Raw genomic sequence first — 13,712 nt, forward strand, 5'->3', positions numbered from 1 at the left:
TGCATTGAATAGATATATATTTTAATTCTTATGTAAGTATAATAAATCTCAAAAACAATCCTATATCTAAAAACAATTTATTGTTTATATTTTAAAAATTCAAATAGAACAAATCCGTTAACAATTTAAGACGAAATATCTGGCGAAGCGCCGGGCTCCCAGAAGAAGCGTCTCACAACCGGAGAATATAAAAATATATATAAAAACAGCAATTACGCTAAATAAATTATAAAAAATGTGGTTAAAACAAGCGCGAAGAAAGCCAAGACGTACGTTATCGTTATCCTTGCTATCTTGTTCTGCTCCGAGTCGGTGAGGGGAGCTTTCGGCCTCTTCCTCGGCATTATCTCCAAGAGCAACGGATCCAGGACCAGGAGGTCGCCCTCGCTGGGATACCGTCCTCGCGGATTATTATTAAACGAAGCTGCCTCTTCTACGACGGGAATAATCTCGTCCAAATCTACGATAGCTGGAGGTTTGGCGAATTCGAAACGACTATCCCTATTATACGGAGACGTGAGTATTTTGCGGTGATGCGCGAAAGCGGCATGAGAGTGAACGACGGCGGTTATAGGAAACGTTTTCTTCGAGCTAAACCTAGAAAAACGCTCGGTCTCAGCGTTGCACTCGTACCCGAAGGGGTTCTTATCGGAACAGTTCATATAGAACGGTATGACGTGATCGGAACGACTCGAACCCGGGGATTTGTCGTTCTCGACCAGCAAGCCTCGATCAGTCCAATGAAAACAATTTAAATTATATTCACGACAATAGAGCATCTCGTTTTCCTTGATGAATTTATCGCTATAGCTGAAAAATATGTTTCTAACTACGGTACAGTCTTTCGGAACGGTTCTCACTGACGAACAGGTCTCAGTGTAAATCTTCGGTCTCCTAAGAAATTTCGAACTTCCATCGAGAATATTATGCACTAGTTTACTTTGATTGATAAGCAAATTACTACTAAGTCAATTGGCTATGAGTTGTTTCGATTCAACTTGCTGTAGATCGTACAGAACCTGAAATAGCATAGGTTTCGATAACATTCACGAAATCAACAACGAAACAAACAACGTACCTCTAAAATACAGGACATGCTCCAGGCTTGGGTTCGGGAACTATCCTTACAATAAGAACCGTTGCTGTTGGTTAGTTCGGGTAGGCCACGCCAGGGAGACGTCTGCAGTTCGGTGAAATGCTTGGATAGTATGATTTTGGTAGCGGCGACTGTTTCCTTCAGCATGTTATTTTGCGCGGCGAATATCAGCTTTGCCCTGAGGAAGAACCCAACGGGCCATACCCATTCCTGTAACGAAGAATACATATAGAGAATCAAGAAAACATATCAAGGTACAAAAAAGACTTACAGGTCCTTGATGATAATTAAATCCGTGGGAAATATGAAAATCGTCGGAGTCGTTCGAGTTGTTGTAATCGCCTCGATAGTTCCAGTCTTCGGGATCTAGCGTCTTCATTCCCAGGGGTCCCAGGAGGTACTTCTCGACCTGTTCCAGGGCGGCCCAGGCGTGTTGAGGATTAAACAGCTCCGGTGCCTGGTAAAACAAACATTACTTAGCAATAAATCAAATCAAAGGTGTAAAAACTATCGGGCAATAAGTCTCCTAACAATTATTGACAGAGTTGAAGAAGGCCTTGGAAAAAATTTGATAATAACGATTGCAAATACTACCGAGTTATTTTATTGTGGGTGAAAATACTTACTGATTAAGAGTGCAGAGACCTCGTAAAGAATACAGTTTGTTTAAGCCTCTTTGGGCTAGCCTCGAGCTGTGTCAGTGATTAACTTTTTGTCCAATCTGGACTCGCAGAACAACGATAAGAGTTTTTTTTCTGGCGGATATGGAGACCAGGGCATGATGTCTCATGCAGTATTGTCTCTTTGTCAAAACAATCAATTTTAAATGCGAATTTCAAAATTCTTGTCGAATTTTTAATCACTTGAGGATGAACATATTACTCAAAGATGATTAAGCTCGTTCAGCTTTAATATAATACTGCAAGTCGAGCTGGTGCCCGTCGCAAAGGCGCAGTACTGCAGGGCTGCCAATCTACAGAAGATTCATCGCTGTTACCTTGACCCTGGAACTTTGACGATATGCGACAAATGAAGATCTCGAATAAGATCACTCTTTAAAACAATCCAAAACAAATTAATTTTCGCCAATTACAACAAGAGTGCTATGGAATTTAGCATTAAAGCAATAAGGCTACCGTTAATAATAAAACTTCGATGATTTTTATGATTTATCGGTATTCTTTTCCGCTTTTTCCAAAAATAGCGGTATTTTTTAAAAAATGCAATATATCTTTCGACTACCTTCGTTTGTAATCCCCAAATAGATTATTTATATTTTGACAGTTAAAAGGTGTACCAATATAGAAAAACGAATTTCTCAGAATATAGAATAATTTTTGGAATCACTGATGAAATTAGACGAGAATAGGAATAAAATTATAAATAGGAATCCAAATTATTTTTAATGTTAGGCAGTATAAAATCAACATGTAAAACAACATTACTAACCGCGACCATGGCGATGGGGAAATTGCATCTAAGTTGGTAATCCGTCCAGGGCTGCGAAGCTGCGAACGAATCCTTGTAGATGTTCTTTTTGTTTATCAGGTCCGCCCTAGTCTCGTCGGACGACGGCTTCGGGCCTATCCAGAATTTGCTCTCGAAATTCTGCTGGATCTTCTCGGCCCAAGCCTTGAACGTCCACTTTGTAGTCGAACCGTTCTTGTGAATTCTCTCAACGCCATCATACGGATAGTGTCCTGTGAAAATAACATTTATTTAGTGATAAATTAGGCTTAAACTGATATTATCTTTAGTATACAATACCAGATTATCTTTGGATAATGAGGTATTGCTGCTAAGTCAATTCTTAGGCCTATATAGACATATGATATCAAACTGTGAGGTACAACTGGCAAATACAACATAGACATCCTTCAGAAATATCAAAATAAAGAGTAATAACTTAATTCACCGCGATATAACCCTGGAAAATATAACGAGTGTGCTCCAAAATGCCAGTATAAAGTACTCTGTAAGATTGTGAGTAGATTGCAATATTTACTACTGTCCAACCTGATTAATAGACACACGGAATAGATTTAGAGTAATATAGTGATCTTCAACAAGTCATTGTTACCATAACTTCCATCCAATACTTATTTTCTATTGGGCAGATTGTGGAATGCTAAGAGAATAAATATTTTAAAAAATTAAAGATACAATACCTTCTTGATTCAGTTTCCATAACCAGGAAATAGCTGCCTTGGACAAACCGACCAGTTCAACGGCAGAGCCGTCTCTCGGAGTGGCGGGTTTGCCACGATTGTGGGCTTTATCCGATGATCCCATCTTATCCATCCACGTGCCGCAGTTCCATTGGTTACCGCCTACGGATTACAGGTATTCGAAATGTTATTTTGCAACAAGTTATATAGAAAACATACCAAACACGAAACCAGTTTCGGGGTGAATGCCGATCTGGTTATTGAAACCGGCGTCGGTCATGTGCTCGTCGATCTGTCTGCCGGCGTTCCTCTCGCGGAACTTTAATCCTTGGAAGTGGACTTTGAGGCCCTCCTGTATCACGTCGTATAGAGGTTGATCGACGGCGCCAGGCGGCTGTGCGGTCGACTCGTCGGTGGGGAAAATCCGGGAAACTTTATCCGAGAGGATCTGAATGCCGTTGGGGACCTCCTCGCAGTAGGATTTGATACAGTATAGCCACCACCATATGGCGTCGCGACAATTAAATCTAAACAGAAAAAAAAACATCAAACGTCGTCCCAACGAAAACTTATCATGTTGTTACTGGTGATGAAAAGTGGATTCATTACGAAAAATTACGCATCAACATCGACGGCAAAGCCGAACGTCCATAACTCCCATCCATATTTTGTGGGATAAGCTTAATGTAGTATACTATGATCTGCTAAAACCTAATGAAATCTTCAATAGGGGTCGCTACCGACTACAATTGATCGCCGCCGTATTTTCCAGACTACCTGTCTCTATATGAGTCGTAACCTATCTGTGCAGCATGTCACTTCTTATGAGAGTATCAAAAAATTTGTCGATTAAAAAGGAAAAAATAGAATTCCTAAATAATCCGTCCCAAAAGATGAGAAAACGTAGGGGCTATCCGTGGACAATACTTTGAATAAAACACATTGTACCGATTTTTCACAATAAAGCTTCAAATTAAAATAAAATCCTTTAAAACTAATTTATAAGCACAATATTTTTATCAATTACTCACCTGGAATTTCGTCCACCATCCAATAAGTTCGGTATTAAGCCATGACGTAAGCAAGCGGCGTATCCAAGAATGTGCTGTCTGGATTCCTCGTATCGGCCCGTTAAAATAAACAATCCTCTGAGGGCGATGAAAGTGTCCCGTCCCCAATTCCTCATGTATCCGACGGAGAAATGAGGCAAGCCTGCCAAGATTAACATTTTATTTCACCATCACACCACACAAAATCCTAATTTCATACCAGCCGATAAAGACACACAGGCCTGCACGTCTTCGTTGTTGTTATTCTTCCTGGTCGGTGGTTTCGGTGGTGCCAGGTTAGGTGAGAGAGCGGGCAAATCGGCCGACTTGATGTACGCGCCAAACTGGAGAGACCCCAGCGACAAACCCTTGACGAATGTCGATCCAAATTTAACGAAGCTGCAATAACATAAAGCGTGAATAAATACAAAAATTAGGTCTTGCCGGAATAAATTATTTACTTTGACATAAGATTGTAGCTCTGATCCAATAATTTAACGTAAATTCCAGTTACAATAACGTCAAAGTAACAAGGGATTAAGTATCGCGGTACACTGTAGAGATATTTGATATGTTCTTCTATCCATTGTCCCAATTCCTTGGTTCCTTCGTCCACTTTTAATCTCTTCCACATATAATCTACAAAAAAATATAAATTAAACAAGGTGGGTGCGTCAGTTCTACACCATGAACCAATCGTACACTATATTAAACTTCAAACATAATTGTTACTCTTCTTCTTTCCAATTTTTCTATTGTATGCTCATAATTTCTGCTGAATTTAAGAGAATGTAATTATCGAAAGCAACGTCGAATTTTTAGAAGACCGTGAAAGAAAAAGCTAAATAATTCATGTTAAGATAATCCATACATCCATCCATCCACAGTCCATGATTATTTCTGGACTGAGGACGAATCTACAGAATAACTTTTTATTTTATCATTTTCAAACATCATAACACAAAATAACACGGGTCCAACTTTGAAGAAACATTCACATGCCAGAAGAGAAAGGACTCAATTTGAAATATTTTTATAACGACTTTAAACCCACAAGAAAAGGTGCTTAATTCGTAGGAAAAGTTGAAACAACAGAAAAAAAACAATTGGGCTCTACTAGTGAGGTTGAATATTGTTGTACGAATGATTTTTAAATAATAAAATGTATTAGCTACTTGATTTTATTGATAAATCAATAAAATAGTGTGTAATAATCAAGATACATCACCAAAGTCTGTTCAAAAAGTTCTTAAACTACATAAAACACTTAACTACGACTATACATACCAATCATCCAATTACCATCACGTAAGTTACCACAGAACGGGTGCCCCAAATCATTATTGGGTCGGATATTGGCTAGTAACGACATAAACCCTTGTAATCCACAATAAACAAGAGGTCCAAAGTTGGGTATGTTGTACGCATCTAAACCTTTTCCTGAAAAGCAGATAGTCAACGATAAATACATGACCAAATCATCATCGGTCGTTAGATCACCTTCATCTCGCTCCTCTTGATCGCATCTGTACAGAGCCCTGTTTATATCAGCCAGGCTCATCCTGCCTATGATTTGATTCAACTCCGAATCTTTCTTGGCCGAAAAACTGCCTATCAATTCCCTCACGTTCTTGATCGATTCGCCCATTTCTTTGGGCAATGAGACCCTAAAACAAGTGAATCGTGTTTTTGGGGAGTAAAAAACAAGGTTTCTGATGATTACTTAATGACGACCACCGATCCGGGCTTGAAGTTCCGGAAATTCAACTGGAACATGTTCTTGGTGCCGGAGTAAACCTCTTCGAACACGTCCGACTCGTTGATTTGAATGTGTTGCTTGATGGAGACCTCGTATTCCGACACGCCGTTGATCCATGTTGGGTCTTTAACGAAATTCTCGAATCTGGCGAATTTTGAACCGCCGGATCTAAGAAGGCGTTGGAGAATTACACTAAATGTCATACAGAGCGGGTGTGGAGTTACCTTCCGTTGACGTGGCTCATGGAGGCTTCCAGAACGATTTCGTCTAAAACTCCCTCGATTCGGAGAGGTTTCAGATCGATCTGGTAATTGCCGGCGTTGATATCGGGATGACCGAAGGCGGTGAAAGCCACGAGGACGAAACTGGAATGCGTCTCGGGGTTATGTCTGGTGACAGCTACTACGTCGCTATTCATTTGGTCAACGTACACCTGTGGAATAGACCGACGAAAATGGTGTTATATTAATGACTTGGTGAGGTATGATTATAAATAAATTTACGCTGCATCGAATGTTAGTCTAATAAATTCCATATAATATATATAGTCGTGAAAATTTGCGATTTTTGGCCATTTTCAAAGGTTTTGTTGTCATTCGCGTTAAAAGAATCGTAAGTTAATGGAAATTTCAGAGATTATAAAGAATTTTACGTTGCATCGAATGATAGTATAATAAATTCCGTACAATTTTTAGTTTTTAACTTATACAATGAAAATGAGTTTTAACTTGATCTGAGAGATAAAAAAAAATTGGCACTTTTTCCATATATATAGTCGTAAAAATTTGAGATTTTTGGCCATTTTCAAAGGTTTTGTTCTCATTCACGTTAAAATAATCGTAAGTTAATGGAAATTTCAGAGATTATAAAGAAGTTTACGCTGCATCGAATGGTAGTATAATAAATTCCATACAATTTTTAGTTTTTAACTTATACAATGAAAATAGTATTTTCACAAAAATAATGGATTTCTGTTTATGTCACATATCTCAAAAAATATAAATCCTAGAGCAATTTAAATGGGATTTTCGTTTATTTCACCTCAAAATACATTTATTTTCAGAGTTTTAACTTGATCTGAGAGTTGAAAAAAAAATGGCACTTTTTCCATACATATGTCGTGAAAATTTGCGATTTTTGGCCATTTTCAAAGGTTTTGTTCTCATTCTCGTTAAAAGTATTGTAAGTTAATGGAAATTTCAGAGATTATAAAGAAGTTTACGCCAAATCGAATGGTAGTATAATAAATTCCATACAATTTTTAGTTTTTAACTTATACAATGAAAATAGTATTTTCACAAAAATAATGGATTTCTGTTTATGTCACATATCTCAAAAAATATAAATCCTAGAGCAATTTAAATGGGATTTTCGTTTATTTCACCTCAAAATACATTTATTTTCAGAGTTTTAACTTGATCTGAGAGTTGAAAAAAATTGGCACTTTTTCCATACATATAGTCGTGAAAATTTGCGATTTTTGGCCATTTTCAAAGGTTTTGTTCTCATTCTCGTTAAAAGTATCGTAAGTTAATGGAAATTTCAGAGATTATAAAGAAGTTTACGCCAAATCGAATGGTAGTATAATAAATTCCGTACAATTTTTAGTTTTAAACTTATATAATGAAAATGGTATTTTCACAAAAATAATGGATTTCTGTTTATGTCACATATCTCAAAAAATATAAATCCTAGAGCAATTTAAATGGGATTTTCGTTTATTTCACCTCAAAATACATTTATTTTCAGAGTTTTAACTTGATCTGAGAGTTGAAAAAAATTGGCACTTTTTCCATACATATAGTCGTGAAAATTTGCGATTTTTGGCCATTTTCAAAGGTTTTGTTCTCATTCTCGTTAAAAGTATTGTAAGTTAATGGAAATTTCAGAGATTATAAAGAAGTTTACGCCAAATCGAATGGTAGTATAATAAATTCCATACAATTTTTAGTTTTTAACTTATACAATGAAAATAGTATTTTCACAAAAATAATGGATTTCTGTTTATGTCACATATCTCAAAAAATATAAATCCTAGAGCAATTTAAATGGGATTTTCGTTTATTTCACCTCAAAATACATTTATTTTCAGAGTTTTAACTTGATCTGAGAGTTGAAAAAAATTGGCACTTTTTCCATACATATAGTCGTGAAAATTTGCGATTTTTGGCCATTTTCAAAGGTTTTGTTCTCATTCTCGTTAAAAGTATTCTAAGTTAATGGAAATTTCAGAGATTATAAAGAAGTTTACGCCAAATCGAATGGTAGTATAATAAATTCCATACAATTTTTAGTTTTTAACTTATACAATGAAAATAGTATTTTCACAAAAATAATGGATTTCTGTTTATGTCACATATCTCAAAAAATATAAATCCTAGAGCAATTTAAATGGGATTTTCGTTTATTTCACCTCAAAATACATTTATTTTCAGAGTTTTAACTTGATCTGAGAGTTGAAAAAAATTGGCACTTTTTCCATACATATAGTCGTGAAAATTTGCGATTTTTGGCCATTTTCAAAGGTTTTGTTCTCATTCTCGTTAAAAGTATTGTAAGTTAATGGAAATTTCAGAGATTATAAAGAAGTTTACGCCAAATCGAATGGTAGTATAATAAATTCCATACAATTTTTAGTTTTTAACTTATACAATGAAAATAGTATTTTCACAAAAATAATGGATTTCTGTTTATGTCACATATCTCAAAAAATATAAATCCTAGAGCAATTTAAATGGGATTTTCGTTTATTTCACCTCAAAATACATTTATTTTCAGAGTTTTAACTTGATCTGAGAGTTGAAAAAAATTGGCACTTTTTCCATACATATAGTCGTGAAAATTTGCGATTTTTGGCCATTTTCAAAGGTTTTGTTCTCATTCTCGTTAAAAGTATCGTAAGTTAATGGAAATTTCAGAGATTATAAAGAAGTTTACGCCAAATCGAATGGTAGTATAATAAATTCCGTACAATTTTTAGTTTTAAACTTATACAATGAAAATAGTATTTTCACAAAAATAATGGATTTCTGTTTATGTCACATATCTCAAAAAATATAAATCCTAGAGCAATTTAAATGGGATTTTCGTTTATTTCACCTCAAAATACATTTATTTTCAGAGTTTTAACTTGATCTGAGAGTTGAAAAAAATTGGCACTTTTTCCATACATATAGTCGTGAAAATTTGCGATTTTTGGCCATTTTCAAAGGTTTTGTTCTCATTCTCGTTAAAAGTATTGTAAGTTAATGGAAATTTCAGAGATTATAAAGAAGTTTACGCCAAATCGAATGGTAGTATAATAAATTCCATACAATTTTTAGTTTTTAACTTATACAATGAAAATAGTATTTTCACAAAAATAATGGATTTCTGTTTATGTCACATATCTCAAAAAATATAAATCCTAGAGCAATTTAAATGGGATTTTCGTTTATTTCACCTCAAAATACATTTATTTTCAGAGTTTTAACTTGATCTGAGAGTTGAAAAAAATTGGCACTTTTTCCATACATATAGTCGTGAAAATTTGCGATTTTTGGCCATTTTCAAAGGTTTTGTTCTCATTCTCGTTAAAAGTATTGTAAGTTAATGGAAATTTCAGAGATTATAAAGAAGTTTACGCCAAATCGAATGGTAGTATAATAAATTCCATACAATTTTTAGTTTTTAACTTATACAATGAAAATAGTATTTTCACAAAAATAATGGATTTCTGTTTATGTCACATATCTCAAAAAATATAAATCCTAGAGCAATTTAAATGGGATTTTCGTTTATTTCACCTCAAAATACATTTATTTTCAGAGTTTTAACTTGATCTGAGAGTTGAAAAAAATTGGCACTTTTTCCATACATATAGTCGTGAAAATTTGCGATTTTTGGCCATTTTCAAAGGTTTTGTTCTCATTCTCGTTAAAAGTATCGTAAGTTAATGGAAATTTCAGAGATTATAAAGAAGTTTACGCCAAATCGAATGGTAGTATAATAAATTCCATACAATTTTTAGTTTTTAACTTATACAATGAAAATAGTATTTTCACAAAAATAATGGATTTCTGTTTATGTCACATATCTCAAAAAATATAAATCCTAGAGCAATTTAAATGGGATTTTCGTTTATTTCACCTCAAAATACATTTATTTTCAGAGTTTTAACTTGATCTGAGAGTTGAAAAAAATTGGCACTTTTTCCATACATATAGTCGTGAAAATTTGCGATTTTTGGCCATTTTCAAAGGTTTTGTTCTCATTCTCGTTAAAAGTATTGTAAGTTAATGGAAATTTCAGAGATTATAAAGAAGTTTACGCCAAATCGAATGGTAGTATAATAAATTCCATACAATTTTTAGTTTTTAACTTATACAATGAAAATAGTATTTTCACAAAAATAATGGATTTCTGTTTATGTCACATATCTCAAAAAATATAAATCCTAGAGCAATTTAAATGGGATTTTCGTTTATTTCACCTCAAAATACATTTATTTTCAGAGTTTTAACTTGATCTGAGAGTTGAAAAAAATTGGCACTTTTTCCATACATATAGTCGTGAAAATTTGCGATTTTTGGCCATTTTCAAAGGTTTTGTTCTCATTCTCGTTAAAAGTATTGTAAGTTAATGGAAATTTCAGAGATTATAAAGAAGTTTACGCCAAATCGAATGGTAGTATAATAAATTCCATACAATTTTTAGTTTTTAACTTATACAATGAAAATAGTATTTTCACAAAAATAATGGATTTCTGTTTATGTCACATATCTCAAAAAATATAAATCCTAGAGCAATTTAAATGGGATTTTCGTTTATTTCACCTCAAAATACATTTATTTTCAGAGTTTTAACTTGATCTGAGAGTTGAAAAAAATTGGCACTTTTTCCATACATATAGTCGTGAAAATTTGCGATTTTTGGCCATTTTCAAAGGTTTTGTTCTCATTCTCGTTAAAAGTATCGTAAGTTAATGGAAATTTCAGAGATTATAAAGAAGTTTACGCCAAATCGAATGGTAGTATAATAAATTCCATATAATATATATAGTCGTGAAAATTTGCGATTTTTGGCCATTTTCAAAGGTTTTGTTCTCATTCTCGTTAAAAGTATCGTAAGTTAATGGAAATTTCAGAGATTATAAAGAAGTTTACGCCAAATCGAATGGTAGTATAATAAATTCCGTACAATTTTTAGTTTTAAACTTATACAATTTAAATGGGATTTTCGTTTATTTCACCTCAAAATACATTTATTTTCAGAGTTTTAACTTGATCTGAGAGTTGAAAAAAATTGGCACTTTTTCCATACATATAGTCGTGAAAATTTGCGATTTTTGGCCATTTTCAAAGGTTTTGTTCTCATTCTCGTTAAAAGTATCGTAAGTTAATGGAAATTTCAGAGATTATAAAGAATTTTACGCTGCATCGAATGGTAGTATAATAAATTCCATACAATTTTTAGTTTTTAACTTATACAATGAAAATAGTATTTTCACAAAAATAATGGATTTCTGTTTATGTCACATATCTCAAAAAATATAAATCCTAAAGCAATTTAAATGGGATTTTCGTTTATTTCACCTCAAAATACATTTATTTTCAGAGTTTTAACTTGATCCGAGAGACAAAAAAAATTGGCACTTTTTCCATATATATAGTCGTAAAAATTTGAGATTTTTTGCCATTTTCAAAGGTTTTGTTCTCATTCACGTTAAAAGAATCGTAAGTTAATGGAAATTTCAGAGATTATAAAGAATTTTACGCTGCATCAAATGGTAGTATAATAAATTTAATATAGTTGTATTAGTTTCTAAGTTATGCAATAAAAATAGTACTTTCGAAAAATTAATGGACTTGTGCTTATGTCACATATTTTAAAAAATATAAATCCTAGAGCAATTTAAATGGGATTTTCGTTTATTTCACCTCACAATGAATATACTTTGCAACTTTTAGCTTTTTTTTAATAGGTGAAAAATGTTGCCATTTTCCAACTTTTTACGTTTAGTAATTTTCGTTCATATTATTGTAGGTTAGTGTAAATTACTATATTTATAATTATACATAATTATTTCTACCATATGTTATAACTGTGATTTTGTGAAAAAAATCGATTTTTCAATATATCACACCGTACGAGTTTTCAGTTAAAACCATCAATGAGAATACCTACCTGATTATAACCTTCCTTTCCCAAACGGTAGTGTAGCTCGTTCAAGGCCCTTTTAGCAGTAATAATACCGCTTTTGGCGTTAACATAACGGGTACTATCTTCTGGTAGGACATCATCATCGGTCCATTCGGTATATTGCCTGGTTTCGTCAACCACATGGATATGGTGAGGAACTAACTCGTCGTAACCGCGATTCGAACCACTCGCACAACATGCCATGTTCACCAAAGCAGAACTCGGCAGTAAATCAAAAACTGCAACACAAAGTTATGAGTATCGAATGAATAATGAGGGAGCATCAAGTTACCGGATCTTTTCTCGACAGGACTTGGATTGTCGTGCGTTAAATCCAGGAAGAGAGCATGAGCGACCATCGGAACCAAGGGTCTCACGTTTGGTTGGTAGAACGAGCCTACTGGCATACCCCCGTAACGATACACCAAGCGTCCTTCCTCATGAGAATCCCAGGCTGACATTGCCTCTCGAATCAAAGATGTTATACCCAGTCTAAATGAAACAACGTTGTATGAAATTGAGAACTACGAGTTATTGTTGGTTATCTCACCTGTTGACGAATATATTATCGGTTAAGTCGGAATTGGTGAACAGTTCTGCGACGACATAGAGATCGGGTCGTATTTTCCTGGCGCAGTCCAACAGGTACTCGGCTACGGGGATAGGGGTAGAGTGGCAGTTATCCAAACGTACGCCGTCGAATATCTTGGCCGTCGTCTCAACGTATTTCCTCATGTGTTCCCATAAGAATGGCGAATCCTCGGGTTTGTCGCCGTAACGGAGCTTTACGCTGTCACCCCACGCTGGAAGAAAGTCGTCAGAGCTTCACGGAAACATAATCCGATAATATTTACCAATCAGCTCCCTCCTTATGTAAATCTTTGTTCCGGGAGACGCGAAATTCTTCAAGGGATCCGAGTTCATCACCCACCCGTTGTGCGCCATCAAGTACTTCCCGTTATCGCTGTACATTATCGCTTCGCACTCCTCCAAGGACGTCGGCGATCCAAAATCAGTAAAATATCTAGAAGGCCAGTCCTTTAACAGGGGTTTTGTCGCTTTCGTTTGGTGGATTTACTCACCGATAAACCAAAGGATGACTCTCGGTGATATCTTTAAAGTGAGGACCGTCTGCCTGGACCCTGTAGTATCGGATCCCGCAGATGACGTTCTCGACCGCGGCGTTCAGATCGTCGTTGACTTCATCGATTATTTTTTGATTCAACGTATCAAGTTTAGTTTTCAAATCTTCTGTACATCTGCGAAAAAATAAATAGGGATTGGTAAATCTTATGGTTTTCCCCAAAGCTATATACTTAAAACATCAGTTCTTTAGCTACATATTTTCGTTCCCCATTTTCCCACCACTCCTTGATTTGAACAATTTTACATCTTCTAATCAGAACAAAATATTGTTTCCCTAGATTTCCATCCACAGGGGAATTCCAGATAATGAAATA

At 34.8% G+C, this 13,712-nt stretch overlaps 1 protein-coding gene across 4 annotated transcripts in view; it reads right to left on the minus strand.

Annotated features, from left to right (window-relative positions):
• The window catches only part of LOC143200139 (glycogen debranching enzyme), a 21,953-nt gene continuing 8,241 nt past the window's right edge, over positions 1-13,712 (minus strand). For all 4 annotated transcript variants that reach the window (XM_076410513.1, XM_076410514.1, XM_076410516.1 and 1 more), the window contains 18 exons: positions 13,335-13,511; positions 13,107-13,276; positions 12,803-13,055; positions 12,545-12,744; positions 12,238-12,491; positions 6,297-6,505; positions 6,037-6,240; positions 5,814-5,980; positions 5,601-5,753; positions 4,775-4,952; positions 4,534-4,712; positions 4,296-4,476; positions 3,484-3,791; positions 3,265-3,426; positions 2,546-2,796; positions 1,368-1,553; positions 1,079-1,306; positions 1-1,019 (listed from right to left, as the gene is read on the minus strand). In XM_076410513.1, the coding sequence (XP_076266628.1) occupies positions 969-1,019; positions 1,079-1,306; positions 1,368-1,553; positions 2,546-2,796; positions 3,265-3,426; positions 3,484-3,791; positions 4,296-4,476; positions 4,534-4,712; positions 4,775-4,952; positions 5,601-5,753; positions 5,814-5,980; positions 6,037-6,240; positions 6,297-6,505; positions 12,238-12,491; positions 12,545-12,744; positions 12,803-13,055; positions 13,107-13,276; positions 13,335-13,511 (3,511 nt within the window). In that variant the 3' untranslated portion in view covers positions 1-968. The remainder of the gene's footprint in view (positions 1,020-1,078; positions 1,307-1,367; positions 1,554-2,545; positions 2,797-3,264; positions 3,427-3,483; positions 3,792-4,295; positions 4,477-4,533; positions 4,713-4,774; positions 4,953-5,600; positions 5,754-5,813; positions 5,981-6,036; positions 6,241-6,296; positions 6,506-12,237; positions 12,492-12,544; positions 12,745-12,802; positions 13,056-13,106; positions 13,277-13,334; positions 13,512-13,712) is intronic.

Source organism: Rhynchophorus ferrugineus, unplaced genomic scaffold (assembly GCF_030347505.1).
Source record: "Rhynchophorus ferrugineus isolate W39M unplaced genomic scaffold, kcgeb_rfMv2 rfM7, whole genome shotgun sequence".
Lineage (NCBI taxonomy): Eukaryota > Metazoa > Arthropoda > Insecta > Coleoptera > Curculionidae > Rhynchophorus > Rhynchophorus ferrugineus.